This window comes from Empidonax traillii, unplaced genomic scaffold (assembly GCF_003031625.1).
Source record: "Empidonax traillii isolate 1590-97213 ecotype Southwest subspecies unplaced genomic scaffold, ASM303162v1 scaffold86:size2944007, whole genome shotgun sequence".
Taxonomy (NCBI): Eukaryota; Metazoa; Chordata; class Aves; order Passeriformes; family Tyrannidae; genus Empidonax; species Empidonax traillii.
The window spans coordinates 2,615,599-2,633,010 of NW_020955279.1; the positions used below are offsets into that span (position 1 = coordinate 2,615,599).

The window sequence follows — 17,412 nt, forward strand, 5'->3', positions numbered from 1 at the left end:
AGGTGAGCATGAAATTCATTTTCAAGGTGAGGGCTAGAGGTTATTCTGAGGGCACACACACTCAGGATTGAGAGGTGTCTGTGTGGAGATACTGTGTGGCTGATTAAAAAGCTGATCCTCCTTGTCTAAACATTAATTCCTGCTGCAAGTAACTGAGTTGGAATTGAATAAGCATCTCCTTTTAGCTCCTAGACAAGATGCTGAGCCAGGTGGACCTTCAGCCTGACGCAGTACAGACATTTCCATGACTGTTGTGCTGAGAACTCATCATTAACTTGCTGAGGCCCCTCCAAATCTGCTAATACTGGCCCAACTTAGACTGTTCTGTTTCTCATCTGCAGGATGAATCTACAGGAGAGATCACCTTCTATATGAAGGGGGCAGATGTGGTGATGGCTGGAATTGTGCAGTACAACGACTGGCTGGAAGAGGAGGTACAGGGCTGTCCCTCCTGTGCTCAGGGGATTCCTCACGTGGGGGCTTTTCTCCTTCCAGGAAAACACCTGACAAGGCTTGTCACTGTGGCAGGGGGACCTCACTGCTAAAATATCTAAGCCAGAAGGTCACTGATCTTGGCAATTCATTGTATTAATCTTCAGCCAAATATATATGTAATAACAAGGATGTCAAGTGGCAAGTTCAGCATATTTAATGCAGAATAAGTCCTGGAAATAAAATGGGTTTCACTCAAAAACTGGTTGACACTCACCAAATTTTTCTTGGGCTTGATTCTGTGTTTGGATCTATTTTAGACTGAAAGGTCTGATTCCAAAACTGCATTTGTCATCCTGGTACTGCAACATGTTTGTCGGGTTAGTAGTAACGGTGGCACAGAGTTCATAGAATCTCAGAATGGTTTGGGTTGCAAGAGACCTTAAAGCCCATGTCATTCCAACCCCCTGCCATGGGCAGGGGCCACTAGACCAGGTTCCTCCAAACCCCATCTAATATGGCCTTGAACACCTCCAGGGATAGGGCATCCTAACCGTAGCTTCAATTGCTCATTTTCTGGTGTTCACGGAAATAATAATAACTTGGTCTTATTTTAAAAGAGTTGATGGCCAAAGATGTGAAGTCTAGAAATTACAGGCTTTTGTCCTTTTGCTTAAGAGACAGAGACAATTAAATTAATGGGATTGTTTTTGCCACCCTGCTATAGCAGAGAGGACATTTTTCTTTCTGATCACTGGCACAGGTTACAAACCACTGCCAGTCTCCTTTTTCTTCTCGGGTTTATCATGCACTTTATCAGACGTTATAGACTCACTGGGGTTGCTCGAATGGGATGGTTATTTTCTTAACCTGCTATCTTACACTGCCATCTCCACATTGCTGTGCATAAATCATCTTACTGGAGATGGAGTTTCTGGTTTACAATGTGGTCCTTCTTTCCAGTGTGGTAACATGGCTCGGGAAGGCCTGAGGGTTCTTGTCGTAGCCAAGAAGTCTCTGACAGAAGAGCAGTATCAGGACTTTGAAGTAAGTTTTTATTTGTTTTTTTTTTCCTGTGTTTTTAAACAATCACTGAAGTGATTCTCACAGAGCTCTCATGATAATGCTGCCTCTCATCTCCCTCCTGCTTCTGCTAGAATAGTCATTCGTCAATGTCTTGATGTTCTTTTAATCAAAGTTGCTTTTTAAGTGATATGTATGAAACCTGGATCCCAGCCAGGACCCTCCAAAGCAGTTCCTGAATCCTGCCTTATAATCTCTTGTGGTTATAAATTCTGCAAATGTTAATAATTTGTTAGACAAGTTGTGTTTGTGTTGGGAAATGTGTCGGCTTTTAATTTCCATTTTTGTATTCTGACATCCAGGGGAACTACAAACAGCCTGAATAAAACCCATTCAGGCTTCATGGGAACACAGGCTTCATGCATGAGGTTTCTTAGATGGGTCTCTACACACAGCACTTGACTTGCTTACCCCAGGCAGGAGAATGTAAAGGAGAACTGTTCATTTAAATGTAGAGATGTGATAATGGAAATGCTTAGGATTCTCTGTTGCCGTCGTTTCTAGATGTGTTAGTTGCAGAACCTTGGTTAGACCTGTGGGGTGAGGGAGTTGCTTCCAGGCTTTCTGCAGGTGCCACCCCACCAGTTTCTGTGCCTTTGTGTGACCAAGGCCACGCTGTGCACCTGAAAGAGCACAGGGACAAAATGGCAACAACTCCCTGAAGTATTTCTCACCTTACCCTGTAACACACACCTCGTGTTCACCAGCACTGACAGGTGGCATCTCTGCATCATAGAATGGCCTGGGTTAGAAGGGACCTTAAAGACCATCTCGTCCCAACCCCCTGCCCTGGACAAGAACACCTTTCCCTAGACCAGACTGAATGCCTGTTGTCAGAGGGAGGTTCAGTGTTTGACCCTCATGCTGGTTAGCCCAGTTTGCCACAAAAGCAGGGGCTGACTGTGCTGTGCCTGCTCTGCCCTCAGGCCCGGTACATCCAGGCGAAGCTGAGCGTGCATGACCGATCCCTGAAGGTGGCCACGGTCATCGAGAGCCTGGAGATGGAGATGGAGCTGCTGTGTCTCACCGGGGTGGAGGATCAGCTGCAGGCCGATGTCAGACCCACGCTGGAGACGCTGAGAAATGCTGGCATTAAGGTCTGTCTAACCCACTGTTCATCCTAGCAGGAATGTTTAGACCCTCTGGAGGACATGGCACTGTCCTGCAGATGGTAAATAAAAGGGAGTCTGGGGGCCCTGTCAGGGTAAACACTTCACCAGATGCCCTTTGTGATGGGGCTGGGTGATGTGTTTTAAACATCACTTTTGGGAACAGAACGTGCTGGGAAGTAGTAAATGTTGCCTGAACACATGAAAGCATGTCACCTCCTGTGCTTTTCTTTCCCTAACATGCTCTGCACAGACAGAGAGTGTGAGGGCAGGAGAGGGGAGCTACAGGAGACTTTTGGGCAATTCTTTCTTTCAGGTAGTTGCAAGAATCAAGGCAGGTTTGGATGTGTTTGGTCTGTGGTGCTGGGGTTGGAGCTGTGAATATCCACATTTTCAATAGCCACTAGAGGGGAGTCTGAACCAAGAGAATCAGGGACTGGATTTTTTTTCCCCCCAGCGTTTTGGGTTCTGGCATCTCATACTCAGACACTTAGAGCCTGAGCTATGCTCAGTGGTGCGGAAGCTGCTGTGATACCTACCTACTTTCTCTCCCTGAAAACTTATCACTCAGATCCCAGACTACAAAAGGAAAAAAAAAATTAAACATCCGTATTTGGGCAAGAAAAGTAGGGTCTGGTTGGAGTTTCTCTGTTTTAAGTAGCAAAGCAAGCAAAAATGTAGAGCCATGCTGTGAATCGAAAGCAGGGCTGTGTGTTTGGGATTTAGGTAGGAAGTGGAATTCAAGGCTTGGGACAGACTTCCAGAAGTGCTTTCTGTTTGGAGCCATCCCTGTAAACAGCAGGGCCTTCAGCAGAGAAGTGAGACCAGGGGAATCAGACAGAGCTCCTTAGTGGCATTGGGGTTTATCCCCCCACAGTGTAGTCCTGACCCATCATTCCAAAGTGTTTTCCTTTTCTCTCCTCACTGTGGCTGTTGGGGTGTGGAACGTGTGTCATCACACCCTGAGCACAGCACTCCTGAGCACTCCTTGCACTGGAATGTTCATCAGGGCATTGCATGCAAGAAATAAATCAAGAGTGGGGGGGGTCTTGCAATTATGACAGGGACCATCTTGTTAAGATCAGATCTCTTTCCAACCTCAGATTATAATAAGCAAGTCTTTGTGTTTGTTTTTTGTTTTGTTTGGTTTTTTTTCTTGAAGTTTTTTGCTCATTAAATATTCTTAGGCAGTGTCTTGAAAGGTTAAAAACCAGTTGAAAAAACCCAAAACAAACTGATATATTTACACCTTTGAAGGAATTCCCAGTCAGATTATAACACGGTATTGCTGCTGACATTGCATTCTAATTCCCCCCCTTCACCAGCACAAAATAAAAGGAGCAGTGTATATTTAAAAAAACAACAAAAAAACCAAACCTAAAAAAACCCCAAACCTCAAGGAACTCAGTGTGTTCCAGCCATACACATCAGCAGTGAGCTAATCCCAGTTGCATCATCCACATTTCAGGCAGGGCCAGGAGGGATCTTTCTGCAGCAGGGCCCGCTCGAAAAATGGCCGGGGAGGGACACATTAACACACACATACACATTTTTTAGCTTGTATTTTGTGGGTTTATCAGCAGAATCTTGAAATATTGCAGATGGGAAAAATGTTATACGTAGTTTGTAACTTCCTTTGCGGTTCAGCCTCTTTAAAAGCGTTGCTTTCTTTCGTGTGTGAAAATTTCCTTGTGTGTTTTAAGATAGGGGTTTTTTAGGAGAATAATTTGTATGTGTATTTTAACAGTCCTTTCATATGCCTGAACTGGCAGGTGATGCTTGTAAATCAAGCATCCTGCGGACGTGGTTGTTCAGTTTGTATCTAATGCATTGAATATTCGGGTTTTAGGTGTGGATGCTGACAGGGGATAAGTTAGAGACAGCCACGTGTACAGCCAAGAACGCACATTTGGTGACACGGACACAGGACATCCATATATTCAGACTAGTGAGTAACACCCACGTACCCCTCTTAAAAGACTTGTTTGGGGCCCAAATTTGGGACGGGAGGAGTGCTGAGATCACAACTGTTTTCCAGCAAGATATTTTTATTCTTTTGAGCCGGCTTTCTATCCCCTGAGTTTTTGTTTCTCTGACAGTGTGCTCTGAGTCTCTCAGTGTGCTGCCTGTCCTGTCCATGTTACTTTTGCTCCCTCCGAGACTTTTTGGGGTTTTTTTCACCCCAGTGAGGCAAACCTTCCTCCAGTTCCCATCCTTCTCCCCAGGTGACCAACCGTGGGGAAGCCCACCTGGAGCTGAACGCCTTCCGCAGGAAACACGACTGTGCCCTCGTGATCTCAGGGGACTCCCTGGAGGTAGGCTTTGAGCCAGGAACAGCCCCAGAGCTCTGTGGCTGGAGGAAACCTTCCTGCACAGCCGTCAGTGATGCCTCTGGTCTCCAAATTAGGTGTGTCTGAAGTACTACGAGTACGAGTTCATGGAGCTGGCGTGCCAGTGCCCCGCCGTCGTGTGCTGCCGCTGCGCCCCCACACAGAAGGCTCAGATCGTGCGACTGCTCCAGGAGAGGACTGGAAAACTCACCTGTGCAGTAGGTAAGGGACTGGATAGGGAGCACTGACCGTGTAGGATGGTGCCTGCTATTTCTTGGTGCAGCCTCACCTTGAATATTGTGGTGGTTTTGGGCACCGCAGTGTAAGGAAGGTCTGAAGCCGTTGGAGAACGTCCAAAGGAGGGCAGTGAAGATGGGGAATGGCCTTGAAGCCTTATGAGGAAGAGCTGAGGGCACTTGGTGTGTTCAGATGGAGGAGGGGAGACCTCACTGCAGTTACAACTTCCTCATGAAGGGAAGAGGAGGGGTAGGCACTGATCTCTGCTCTGTGGGGACCAGGGACAGGACCCAGGGAATAGCCTGGAGTTGTCAGGGGAGATTTAGGGTAGATATTAGAAAAAGGTTCTTCTCCCAGAGGGTGGTTGGACACTGAACAGACTGCCCAGGGCAGCGGGCACAGCCTCAAGGCTGCCAGAGCTCAAGAAGTGTTTGGATGATACTCTGGGGCACATGGTGTGACTATTGGGGATGGTCCTGTGCAAGGGCTGAGGGATCATGAAGGGAATCACTGGACTCGATGATCATTGTGGGTCTCTTCCAACTCAGCATATTCTGCTATTGTTCTGAGTGAACGATCCCATGTCATAACACCTGGAAATGCTGGTTTAGGGAGCAATGTTTTTGTGGGATGATTGTGAAGGTGAAATTTTTCATATGGAAACTACAGTGACCAAACTACTCATGAATGTTTCTTGTGGTATCTTTGTAAAACTTGATCAGGTAAAGTGCCACTGTTAATCTGTGAGCTTTATTTCAGCACTGTAGGTGTAAAGGTACATCTACAAGTTAGATTAATTGATCACTGACCTGTGGGTCTAATAAAACAAAACAGTTAAGGACTAAAATTCCTGCTTGTGGATAGGGTTAATTGTGGATAGGGTTAAATGTTTCTTGTAATAATACAGTCTGGTGCAGATGCCTTTGGTGGGATTGCAAGTTGCCCTTGTTGCTTAACTCCCAATGTTGTTTCTGCTCTGTCCTGCAGGTGATGGAGGGAATGATGTTAGCATGATTCAGGAGGCTGACTGTGGCGTTGGAGTTGAAGGAAAGGTGAGATTACCTCATGTTTAATAAGAATTCCTATGGCTGGTTTGGAAGTCACTCTTAAATGAATCCTCAGAAATCTGTGCAAGAAAGTCCACAAGCTCTCACAAGAGTAGTCATCAGAACAATAACCTTACTATGAAAAAGACTTTGGCTGTAAAGGAGACTACTGTTTATGGGAGTTCAGATTCATTATTTGGTTCTTGGCAGAATCCCTGCATTCGTGGGTTTTTAATCACGCATAGATATTCCAAGTGCTGTAATTATAATTACACTGATAACATATACCCTACATGTACAATTAAAACCTGTTCAGAATACAAACTCTGGGTTAGAACTCTGGTTCCTGCACGTGGAGCTGCCTGGAGCAACAGGACAGGATTTGGCAGCAGTGACAGACTCTGCAGTGAACCAAAACATTCACACTGAGTGAACTTTTGAGACTGAAAATTTGTGTTCAGAAATAACTTGATATGAGTGTCACGTTAACATACATGTTGTGAGTCATAATCCAGAGGGTTGCTTAGAATTGGAGGCCAAGGTTCAGATGGGAATTCTCATAGTTTTGCTTTTTACTTAAAAACCACGGTGGAAGGCAGAATTACTGAGGTAATACTCTCCCTCACCTAATGCATTGCAAATATTCTTGGAAATTCTGTCAATAACTAAATAATAGTACAGTATCGCTGTGTTTCCAGTGATGAAATGATCTCACTATGCTTTTGTTCTTGCTGTTGTTCACAGGAAGGAAAGCAGGCATCACTCGCAGCCGATTTCTCCATCACTCAGTTTAAACATCTGGGTCGCTTACTGATGGTGCACGGAAGGAACAGCTACAAGAGGTCTGCAGCCCTCAGTCAGTTTGTGATCCACAGGAGCCTGTGCATCAGCACAATGCAGGTGAATGGACTGCCATGAGGGTTTTTCCAGGGAAGGGACGAACTAAAGGTCCTGTGTGTTTTGTTTTGGATGCAATTATTTGTCCTGAAAATTTTTCTTGGGCTGGAACTTAAGTTGTTACTTTGGTATGAAAACACGTGAGAAAGTTCCTGGTGTTGGACAAATATCAGCAACTTCTCCAAAACTGGACAAACAGTATTCTGCCTTAGAAAATACTGCAGTGTCATCGCTGTTGTGTAGTAGTGGTTGGAAATGCTCAAAATCTGAAGCAGGGAAATGCCCTCGAGGCCTCTGCTGAGTAAGTGCACATGTTTTCCAGGTATGTTTAAAGTTTGGTCTCTCACTATTTGAAGGCCTTAGTTTTGGTTTGGAATTCACGCCTGTGCAGAGCCTCACTGCAACAAAAACGCGATTGCCGGTTGGCAGGGAGAGTTGAAAGAGATTTTAAAGGGTTTATGAGCCAAATTCTGTTCTTAGCTGTAGTGACTCGAGTGAAAATTGCAATTAAAGACAGAGGTTACTCTTTGGAAGGTACTATTTCCACACCACGGTGCACTGATACATTCCTTAAAAATTCTAAGTATTTTTTTGAGTGAATTGCTTGAGGAGGCTGGTTCTGCCCTCTTCCCTTTTCAGGGTAAACATGTTGGAGAGGGATGCATAGAGACAAAAACTTCAAATTCAGAGGACAGTCTAGCTTCTCTGCAGATAAAAAAAAAGAACAGAGAACAAACCTGTAACTTCTGCCAAAAGAAATAAAAATCTTGAACTCTTTGGAGTTTTGTATTAATGAGTGTTCACCCTTTTTTACATTGAGAAAGCATCATCCAGGCATAAATAAGGATGCACCTGTCCTTCTCAGCATCTGGATGGCTTGGATTGAACCAGTGGGCTTTGGAAGAAACCCTTTCTGTTCTTTTCTGTGGAATTACCTTACAAAAACGTTTCCAGTCCAGCTCTCCAGTGTTTGCTGTTAAATATAACTTTCATCCAAGGTTTGCTTAGGAATAAAAAGGGTTGACATTACAGTAGTCTGTCTTCGTTTCAGGAATTTGGAGAACCCACTGCAAGCATGTGCCAGTTTGAACAGGGTGTATTTTTTAAGCTGTTACTTTTACTGCAGTATCTTAGTGCCTAAAAAGCTCATTTCTTTTCTAGGCTGTTTTCTCATCAGTATTTTACTTTGCTTCGGTTCCTCTCTACCAAGGCTTCCTCATCATTGGGTAAGAGCTCATTTTTTTACTAATAGTGAGGAAACCTGTGCTCAGTGAGTAGGTTTGGGCTAATTAACATTGTCCCTCTTCACTCTGTGTTTCACTGCACCACTCCAGGAGATGGATGTGATCCTTGTCCCCTCTCTGCTCTGAGCAAAGGCAGTGCAGACACTGGTAGAAACCTTTCCAAAAGGTGATTTGTCACATTTGGAACATGTGAAAGCAACCCATTCTCCAGGAACTGTTCCTGGATCCCACTAAAAAGCAGAGGGACAGTTGTTATGGTCTAGTGCCTGCACAGAGTGAGAGCCAGTGTCCAGCTCCTGACAGTGTCAGAAAGAGGGACAACCCAACCTCTTCAGCAGGAGGACACAGTTCCTGTCTAAAATACAGGGTTGCAGGTGTAATCCCAGTATGACTTTTTATACTTCTGAGTACTTAAAAAAAAACAAACAAAAAACAAAACAAAACCATGTTTGATTTCTGAGGCAAACAGAATCAAACCTGAACTGCAGAGCAGGCTTTGGGGTGGGGACAGGTCTGTCCTTGGCTCCATTCTTAAGCCAGTAACACCAGTTGCACCACTTGCACCAATCACCTGTGTGTGTGTTCCTGATCTAAAGTCACTCAAAAAGCCATTCCTGCAGGTTTTACCTACATGCAAAAACATGTGTTCCTTTTGCAAGTTTTTATAATGGGTACGTTATTTGGCACCTAAAGACTGGCATTTCTGTTTGCTCATCTACCCCTGAGTTTACTTGTCTTCTACCTTCTTCCCAGGTACTCCACAATTTACACAATGTTTCCAGTGTTTTCTCTTGTCCTGGACAAGGATGTTAAATCTGAAGTTGCAATGTTGTACCCAGAGCTCTACAAAGATCTTCTTAAGGTGGGGGACACTCTTGTTTTTGTGTTTTGGCTTAAGGCAAGGTTCCCATCTTGATTTGAAACTCTCTAAATGTGTAAAGTCAAATATATTGTCAAGAGATCCAGAACTTTATTGGGCATTTTCAAGCAAAATTGTTTTAAAGGCAAATTTGAATTAACAGATAGAACCAGATTTCCTGGCAGATACTTATTGAATGCTGCATGAAATGCAATTTATTAAAAGCGGCTGGGGAAGTAGAAGTTCCATTCTGTGGGAAATTCTAAGGATTTAATATTACCAATTTGTTCCAAAATAAAGGGAAAAGAGAAATTGTCAGGGATTTGGAGCTATCCTGAAGGCAGAAAAGGAACGAGGGGAAGGGATATCCTCATTTAATGAAGGGGGGAGGTAATCACAGAGGTTCCTCTATAGAAATTTACCTTGAGGATGATCTAAATGTACCTAAAGTTTTGCTTGGTGTGCCGTTTTTGTAGCTTTAGTGTCAAAGTCATGTCCTTCTCCCTAGACAAAGAAAACTTTATTTGATGTTTACCATAGAAATACCAGGAAGGTAAATCTTGTCTTAGGTTCCTTTTTCTTTTTTATTCTTCCTCCCTGGAAAATGTTCTGAATAACTGGGGTATGCAGCCTGGGAACATCTTTCTTAATTGAAGGAAAGGGTGGACTGAGTCTTCAACAGATCCTTTCCCTCAAGGATTTCTGTTAAACAGATACTCTCAGAAGCAAAGCCTGTTTTTCCAGCAACCTCAATAAGTCTCCATCTGGTTTCACTTGTATGTTGTCTCTTATGTCATAAACCACTAATTCTTCAACCATCCTTAGGCCTGGTCTAAACATAGGGGTTTTTTGTACTGGTATAGCTGTGTTGGCTGGAGATGTTTTTTTTTAAAACCTATCTGCCTTCAATATGATGGTGATTTGTGTGTGTCTAGAAAAATAATATTAATATAATCACATATACGTGTGTACACACATCTTCTGTTTCACAGTACAGGGACTAAACTCATGAGACATCTTTGCACTGAATTAATTGTGTGTGCAGTGAGGACGAGGCTGTGCTGTGTGAGCAGTTGAGCTTCCATAGTCCCGGGCCTCCTTTGTGCACCCCCAAAAATGAGAATAAAAAGAGAGTAACTCTGGGTTGGTTGATTTGTTTTATTTAGTTTTTTCCCCAAATCATCTTCAAGTTCTGTTTTATTAATTTCTGAGTTGATTTGTAAGTAAGTGACTGTTCATAAAAGAAAATCCTAACGGAGCTTTGTCTTTTTCCCCCCCCTTCAGGGACGACCGTTGTCATACAAAACGTTTTTAATATGGGTATTAATAAGCATCTATCAAGGTAAGAAATTAACTTCTGCTTTTGCCTTGACATGTTTTAATGTGTCTGAATATCTGATTTTTTTTATTGCAGGAAGATGTTTATTGGTAAGGCTTTAAGTGAATTTCACAAAGTATCCTTGTGATAATGAATATGTACTTTTTTTTTCTTGTCTCAGAAAATGTCAGTAGTGTTACTAAAGTAGGAAATTATCTAAAATCTAATACTGGCAGCAACTTGTCAGTCCTGTTGTAGGCAGAGATATAGAAGTTCAAACCATCATTGGAACCACCATCCTTTGTAATTTTGTGCAAGTTCCTTTCAGTGCTGTAATTGCTCCAGCAGTCAAGTAGAGCTTGTGGCTCTCCCCTTCTTTTGCAAATCTCAAATCTGCAGATTTTGTCAAATCTGTTCATTTTGAAGGTTATTGCCAACATTCAAAATACAGCATCTGTAGCTTCTGATTTTATCCAAAAGCTGTTTAATGGAAGTGGCAATAGTTCTGGTTGCTTCACAACCGTCTATACTGAAGGGTTAGAGTAGAGGTCAGGTTCTTGATCGTATCCCATACACTCTACTTAGGCTGCTAAAGCACTTAAGTAATTGCCTGAATTACAGTGCATCCATTTTCCAAAAGTGAATGTAGTAATTGGGATATATGTCTAAGAAGGTCTTTTCTTTAATTTTGTCTTTTTTTTTTTTTTTTGGTGAAATAACCTCAAACTCAAATACTTTCTAAAAGTGTCAATCAGGGAATTGTGGCAAACATGTCAATAACATGGAGCTAAAAGCTAAAATGGCAATATTTCTTGTTTTCCAAAACTCCTTTGTCAACAGGAGTCAAAACAATGCATCAAAATAAGCAGATAATTCTTATGGATTTATTTGATATTGCCCTCCTTAGCAGGGAGTGAATCCAAGAATATAAAATCTCTGTTGGCTTTATTTTCTGAAATCTGTCACAGTGCAGTCCCACAACAGGGATCACAGTCTCCTGGTGCTGAATAACACAGTGGCAAAGCCAGGGCACTGATAGAACACTCACAAGGGGTGGACAGCTAAAGCCAGAGGGTGATGCATGGAGGGAAAGATTCCTCCTTGAGCTAAGACCACTATCTGGTTACAGCGTTTGGTTAAAGTGACTTCACTTGTGAAGTGCTCGATAACCAGAAAACAGCAGGCCAAACAATTGGGCTGGTTGCTAGCAGAGATGAGCCTGACCAAAAACTTGAGCAGTCCTAAATTTTGGAAAGTTCACAGCTGGATTTGAACTTTGTGGCTCGAGCTCTAGCCACTTGCAGGTTTTCCCTTCCCTGTGTGATGGATGTTGGTGTGGATTACTCATGCTGCTAAACATGAGTTATTTGTGCAGGTGGCCACGCAGGCCTGTGAGTGTTCCAGAATGGGAGCACGAACAATGCCTCATTAACAGAGCTTTCACGTGTGCTCCTTTTAGGGGGGAAGTGTAAAGGGGAGAGATCTTGGTCCAAGCAGTGCAAAGGGAGGCTCACTTGTATCCACTGAGCTTTTCAGCACCTTGTTTGCGTCTTGGCACTGAAGCAGTGCAGTAGGTTTCAGAAGAATTTGATATATTTTAGCTTCTGAGTAGTGACCAACTGCTTTTCTGGGAGGATAGTATTTCCTGATGTTAGAGATCTCCAGTTGCCAAAGGAGAGTGTATTAATTTCCTATCTACATGTGTCTATGAATATGAGAGACTGTCATAAAAGTTTGGGTTCCTGTGCTGTAACTTTTCCCTGTCTTCTCATCAGTTCTTTCTCCTAAATAGTAACGATTTGTTGTCATTTTATTCATCAGGTTTCATGAAAAACACTCTCAAGATATGATTATATTTCAGCCTTTCCAAGACCTAACAGGAGGTTGTAGAGCTTAGCCTGGTTTTTGACTCAAATCCCCAAATGTTCCCTTCCTTTGCAGGTAGCATCATCATGTATGGAGCACTGCTCCTCTTTGAATCCGAGTTTGTCCACATTGTTGCCATTTCCTTCACGTCCTTGATTCTCACCGAGTTACTGATGGTGGCCCTGACGATCCAGACATGGCACTGGCTCATGATAGTGGCTGAGCTGCTCAGTCTCTCCTGCTACATTGCTTCCCTGGTCTTCTTACACGAGTTTATTGGTAAGCTTAAAGGCTTCCCTCCAATCAGTTCATGGTCTGGGGAGGAACAGGACTGTGAAGAGCTGAATTGATCAATGGGCTGTTGATGGAGCCAACAAATAGGTACAATGACAGTGGTGCTACAGTAAGTTCTATGTGATTTGAAGGCACTTGGAAGACATTTTATGGTTCCTTCCCATAGCAAAATGGTAGAGGAGGTAAAGGTGGTCAGCAGACTGTGCTGCCCAGCAAATCTCATCCATACTTTGGGCTCTGCCACACATCAGCTGTCTCATGGACCAGTGATCTTTATTTCCATATGGGAACTGAACTTGAGGTTACAGATTGAAGCCTCTGCTGGTAGATTGAAAGATTTAGTCTTTTAAACTGGGTGAAGAAGCTACCTCCTAAAATTTGCCTTCTTTAATCTGTTCATTGGGGCCCTTCTCTTATGGGTTTGGTTGTTGTTGATTTTTTAGTTTTCTGAAACAGAACTAATCCTTTTGCCTGGTTAGAGGAAAAAAGGTGAGGAATTCTAGATTCTCCCAGTAACTGTCTAGTTGTAAATATCAGACCCTCAAGGCTTGTTCCATTGTTCCTTCAGGAACCACAAGATGTCACTACTTCCATAAAGCTCTTCCCTAACTCTGAAGGCAGCCAGCATAACTTCCCAGTGGGCTGGATTTGCCTCCCTTGGATTTGGTTATACCAGCTCCATTTTGAACAAGGCTTTTTTTGCAGAGATTCTGAGGTATTCTGAGTCAAGACATGTGTTTGCTGGGCTGCCAGCCAAGTAACATAGGGCAGCTCCCAGCCAAGGAGTCCTTAGCACTGCCAGGAGATGGATGGGCCTGTTTCAGGTGGGGTATGTGAGGGCAGTTACCCCTGAGGAGTCACATCCCTTTCGGCCCTTTGCACCCTCTGCACTTCGTGTTTCTGCATCTTTTGTGAAAAACAAGGGCAGGAGAGTGAGGAATTGTATTGTATGAGCTTTGAACTTGGGTGTGGAGGTGAGGCATTTTTGAGAATTGTGAAATCAGAGTGGCCTGGGTTGGAAGGGACCTTAAAGATTATCTAGTTCCAACCCTCTGCCATAGGCAGAAATAAGTGTCGGTAGATCCTTCTCTGCACCTCTTCCCAGAATGAACTTCCCATCTTGGCTGACTTTGTGCTCTTTTCCTTACACAGATGTTTACTTCATTGCAACTTTGTCGTTCTTGTGGAAGGTCACCGTCATCACTCTGGTGAGCTGCCTTCCCCTCTACGTCCTCAAGTACCTGAGGCGAAGGTTTTCTCCCCCAAGCTACTCGAAGCTCACGTCCTAGGGCTGCTCTCCCTGCACACCAGAGACAGACATTGCCCATGGCTGAGAGACAAAACCCTGTAGTTGTTCCTATAACGAGTACATCTGATATTTGCATCTGGATCGTGTGGTAATCTCTGTTACCTGCTGCTTTATTGAAAAAGACTCCACAACTGCCGTGAACAGAAAGCTGACAATAAAAGGGAGTGTTCTGAGAGTGGAGGCACTTGTTAGTTCATCCAGTTCTTGTCACTTTTGTTCCACTTAACTGGGGTCAAATGCATGTAACTGAGATGGCGAAGGGTTTCTCTTGCATGGTTAAAAGTCTGTGAAAGCTGCTACCTGACCTTGGGATTTACATTTGACAATTTTTAAGTGACTTTTTAAAAAATGTCTGTGCTGTTCTTTGCATTGTGTTATGTTGTTTTGTATTGTTTGTCTTTTTCATTTAAGCAGTTACGTTCTTTTTACATCTTGGAAATCCCTTAATGTAGGTGATGCACTGTACTGCTGACAGCTGATCCCTGATTTATGGCATGCTGTTTCCAGAACGGGGCTCCAGCGTGTCGGATCTGCACACACATGAGAATCTGAGCCTGGTTGAGATTTTCCTTCAGTTGAAATGTGGTCACCCCAGTGATTTTGGAGGTATCCAGCCATTGATAAATGATAGTTCAAAATGAGGAAACTCAGTTCTGTTTAGCTTTTGTGCTTCCTGTTAAAAGGAGCTGGTGACATAATAGCTTTACTCTGTATTTATTTGTGTAGGAGAAAATTATCTAAACTAAAGCAAATCCTCTCTGGAACAGAAATTTGCAGTTGATCATACTTGAAATGTGTCGACAACGTGAAAAGAGACTCTTACTGTTCTGCAGACAATGTGGCAGACGTGTCTTGAATCCCTGGAGACTGAAAGGAGAGGTCACAGAGCTGCTACTCCTCACAGCTACACGAAATCTGTTTCCTGTTAGGGTGAAACTGTGAGGATGAGCTGCAAATAAGCTGAGACACTCCTAGGTGGATATTGGTAATGACACACTCCCTGCAGAGAGGCAGCTTTTGGAACCCTGCACTTGCTTTGCTCTGAAACTCGAATCACAGGAGTGGGTTCATGCAAAGGCGTTGGGCTCGCGTGCAGAGCAAATTCATGTATTTTTAATTTTCAAAAATTAAACTCAGTGAGTTCTGGTGTTATGATTAACTTTGGCCCACGTTATAATACCATGAGGAGAGCAACACATGCTTGGGCTTCTCAGGAGAAGGATAGAGAGTTACAGGAACCTTTTAGGGTTGTGTTTATGCATCAAACATGGATGAGCTTTTAGTAGCATCCATCCTCATCTAAAAGGCTGTTTAGTCTGGGCTAAATTAGTTGCTTGCTGTCTTGTTCCCACATCATAAAAACCATGGTTGGAGCTGGCACTGCTTGGCGCCGTTGGAAGTCGGCTGCATAGGAGAGGCAGAGCCCAGAGCTGAGCTCCCTTCTCCAATCTCAAAGCACAGCCCAGAGGTCTCACTTCTCCAATCACAAGGAAACCCTTCCAGGTCAGGGCCACCGTGTTGCTGTGAGGTGCAGAAGCTCCCTGCTCATCTCTGTGCCATGTTGAACCTCTTTAAAGGGCTGCCAGCTTCTGCTGCCATTGCTACAGGCATTCACTGTCTCAAGCTGCACAGTGTTGCATTAAAAGGTTTGATGTGAAAATCAGTGGAAAATGGGAATGTTGTTCTAAAAGAGTCTGTGTTGGCCCATTGTGGCGTCTCGAATTTTCAGATCTAAGATAGCTGTGGCTTGTGTGGCTGACGCGTGGCAGTTGCTCCAGAGAGTGTTTTGTACAACCTGATCTGCCTTCCTTGCTCTTAGTTCCTGTGAATAAATATCAGAGGGGAGGGGAAGCAAGTTCCAGAAGTTTCAGAGAAAAATTGGATGTGCTTTGTAGTGCATGTGGCTTGGGGTGAGAGGAAAGTACAAGTCTGTATGAGTTTGTTGTTTCACATGGGGGAAACCCTCTTGATTTATAAAATTAGGTTTCAAAATCCTTCAGGAATAATGACAGAGAACACTTTTTAACTCACTGATTTTTCTTGTGTGCCAGTCTTCCAGTTAGGCTCTGGTCTGAAGTCCTTATAGATAGCAACTTCAGAAACACCCTGCTGGCCAAGGACAGCTAATTCTTGGTATTCACCTTCTCATAATATTTTGAAAATTTGCCTTTTTCCATCTCTTCTAATATTTTCCCCCTAAAAATAGTATACATTTCTACTTATTTGATTCTCAAGTTCATGTTGAGAAAAGCCCTGGAAGTCCAGCATTCCCAGTGATTTGTGTTGTGGAGGAGAAGCCCATCGGGGGGGAGTTGGGCTTAACAGCCTTTTGTGAATTATGTCACTTTGCCAAAAAGATCCTTAACATTGTCTTTATCATGACTTGCTACAGCTCCTGGGTAATGTCAGCCCTGCTGCTGTTCTGGAGTCCCCAGGCAGCATTTCATAGGATCACAAAATCACAGAATGGTTTGGGCTGGGAGGGACCTTAAAGATCATCCAGTTCCACCCCCTGCCATGGGCAGGGTCACCTTCCACTGGCCCAGGTTGCTCCAAGCCCTGTCCAGCCTGGTCTTGGACACTGCCAGGGATGGGGCAGCCACAGCTTCTCTGGGCAACCTGTGCCAGGGCCTCCCCACCCTCCCAGGGAACAATTTCTTCCCAATATCCAGTCAAATTTAAGTAGGTTTAAGTACAAGAACCAAGGATTTCTTTTGGCCTAATGTGTGACTGAGCAGTCCAGTCCCTCTGGCTGTTGGTGAACACCCTCAGCACCCGTCCATGTCGAGCCCAGTCCCTTCTCGTGTGTTAGTGGTTAAACGTCCTGCAGCGACAACAGTGCCACGCTACTGTGTGTAAATATTTGAGATGTGTATATGGTAGAATTCACTGTTTCCTGAAGTCAATACAGTTTACACTGAGTGGACCATATTTGCAAACTATTAGCTCACACCAAGAAAGGGAGTGAACTGTGATTTCATTTATATTTATTGAATCATAACTTTAATAACACACATTTAGTGGAATTGATAATGATCCATAGCTGTGTTTTGGGGTGCAGATTATGTTCCTTTGCAGCTAGTGTTTTTTTTGCACAGGATTGTAAATCCAGGAAGTAATTGCTGTCTGGATACACACTGAATTTTAAAAAGCAATCAGAAAACTAAAACTGCCATCTAACAAACAGCAGGAAAGAAAGCAGGAAAGCTTCTATTTTTCAAGTTTAGCACTTTATGTTTGCAATCTATTTCTCTTAAGTTATTTAAAAAATGTTTTTAAGAGTAAAATTTAATACATATGTTCATATTTACTGTACATTGGAATAAATGGATTCTCTGGTGGAAATTTAATCTTTTCCTCTAGTAGGCTCATGATTTGTACTTTTTGG

General features: G+C 43.4%; 1 protein-coding gene across 1 annotated transcript in view; it reads left to right on the forward strand.

The window, feature by feature from the left end:
• Positions 1 to 15,896, forward strand: part of ATP9A (ATPase phospholipid transporting 9A (putative)) — a 52,762-nt gene extending 36,866 nt beyond the window's left edge. Inside the window, exons 16-28 of the mRNA XM_027881286.1 lie at positions 342 to 434; positions 1,396 to 1,479; positions 2,442 to 2,612; positions 4,474 to 4,572; positions 4,850 to 4,939; positions 5,032 to 5,176; positions 6,179 to 6,243; positions 6,982 to 7,137; positions 8,296 to 8,360; positions 9,132 to 9,240; positions 10,522 to 10,579; positions 12,497 to 12,700; positions 13,868 to 15,896. Coding sequence (XP_027737087.1) covers positions 342 to 434; positions 1,396 to 1,479; positions 2,442 to 2,612; positions 4,474 to 4,572; positions 4,850 to 4,939; positions 5,032 to 5,176; positions 6,179 to 6,243; positions 6,982 to 7,137; positions 8,296 to 8,360; positions 9,132 to 9,240; positions 10,522 to 10,579; positions 12,497 to 12,700; positions 13,868 to 14,004 — 1,476 coding nt within the window. The 3' untranslated portion in view covers positions 14,005 to 15,896. The remainder of the gene's footprint in view (positions 1 to 341; positions 435 to 1,395; positions 1,480 to 2,441; positions 2,613 to 4,473; positions 4,573 to 4,849; positions 4,940 to 5,031; positions 5,177 to 6,178; positions 6,244 to 6,981; positions 7,138 to 8,295; positions 8,361 to 9,131; positions 9,241 to 10,521; positions 10,580 to 12,496; positions 12,701 to 13,867) is intronic.
• Positions 15,897 to 17,412: the final 1,516 nt, after the last annotated feature.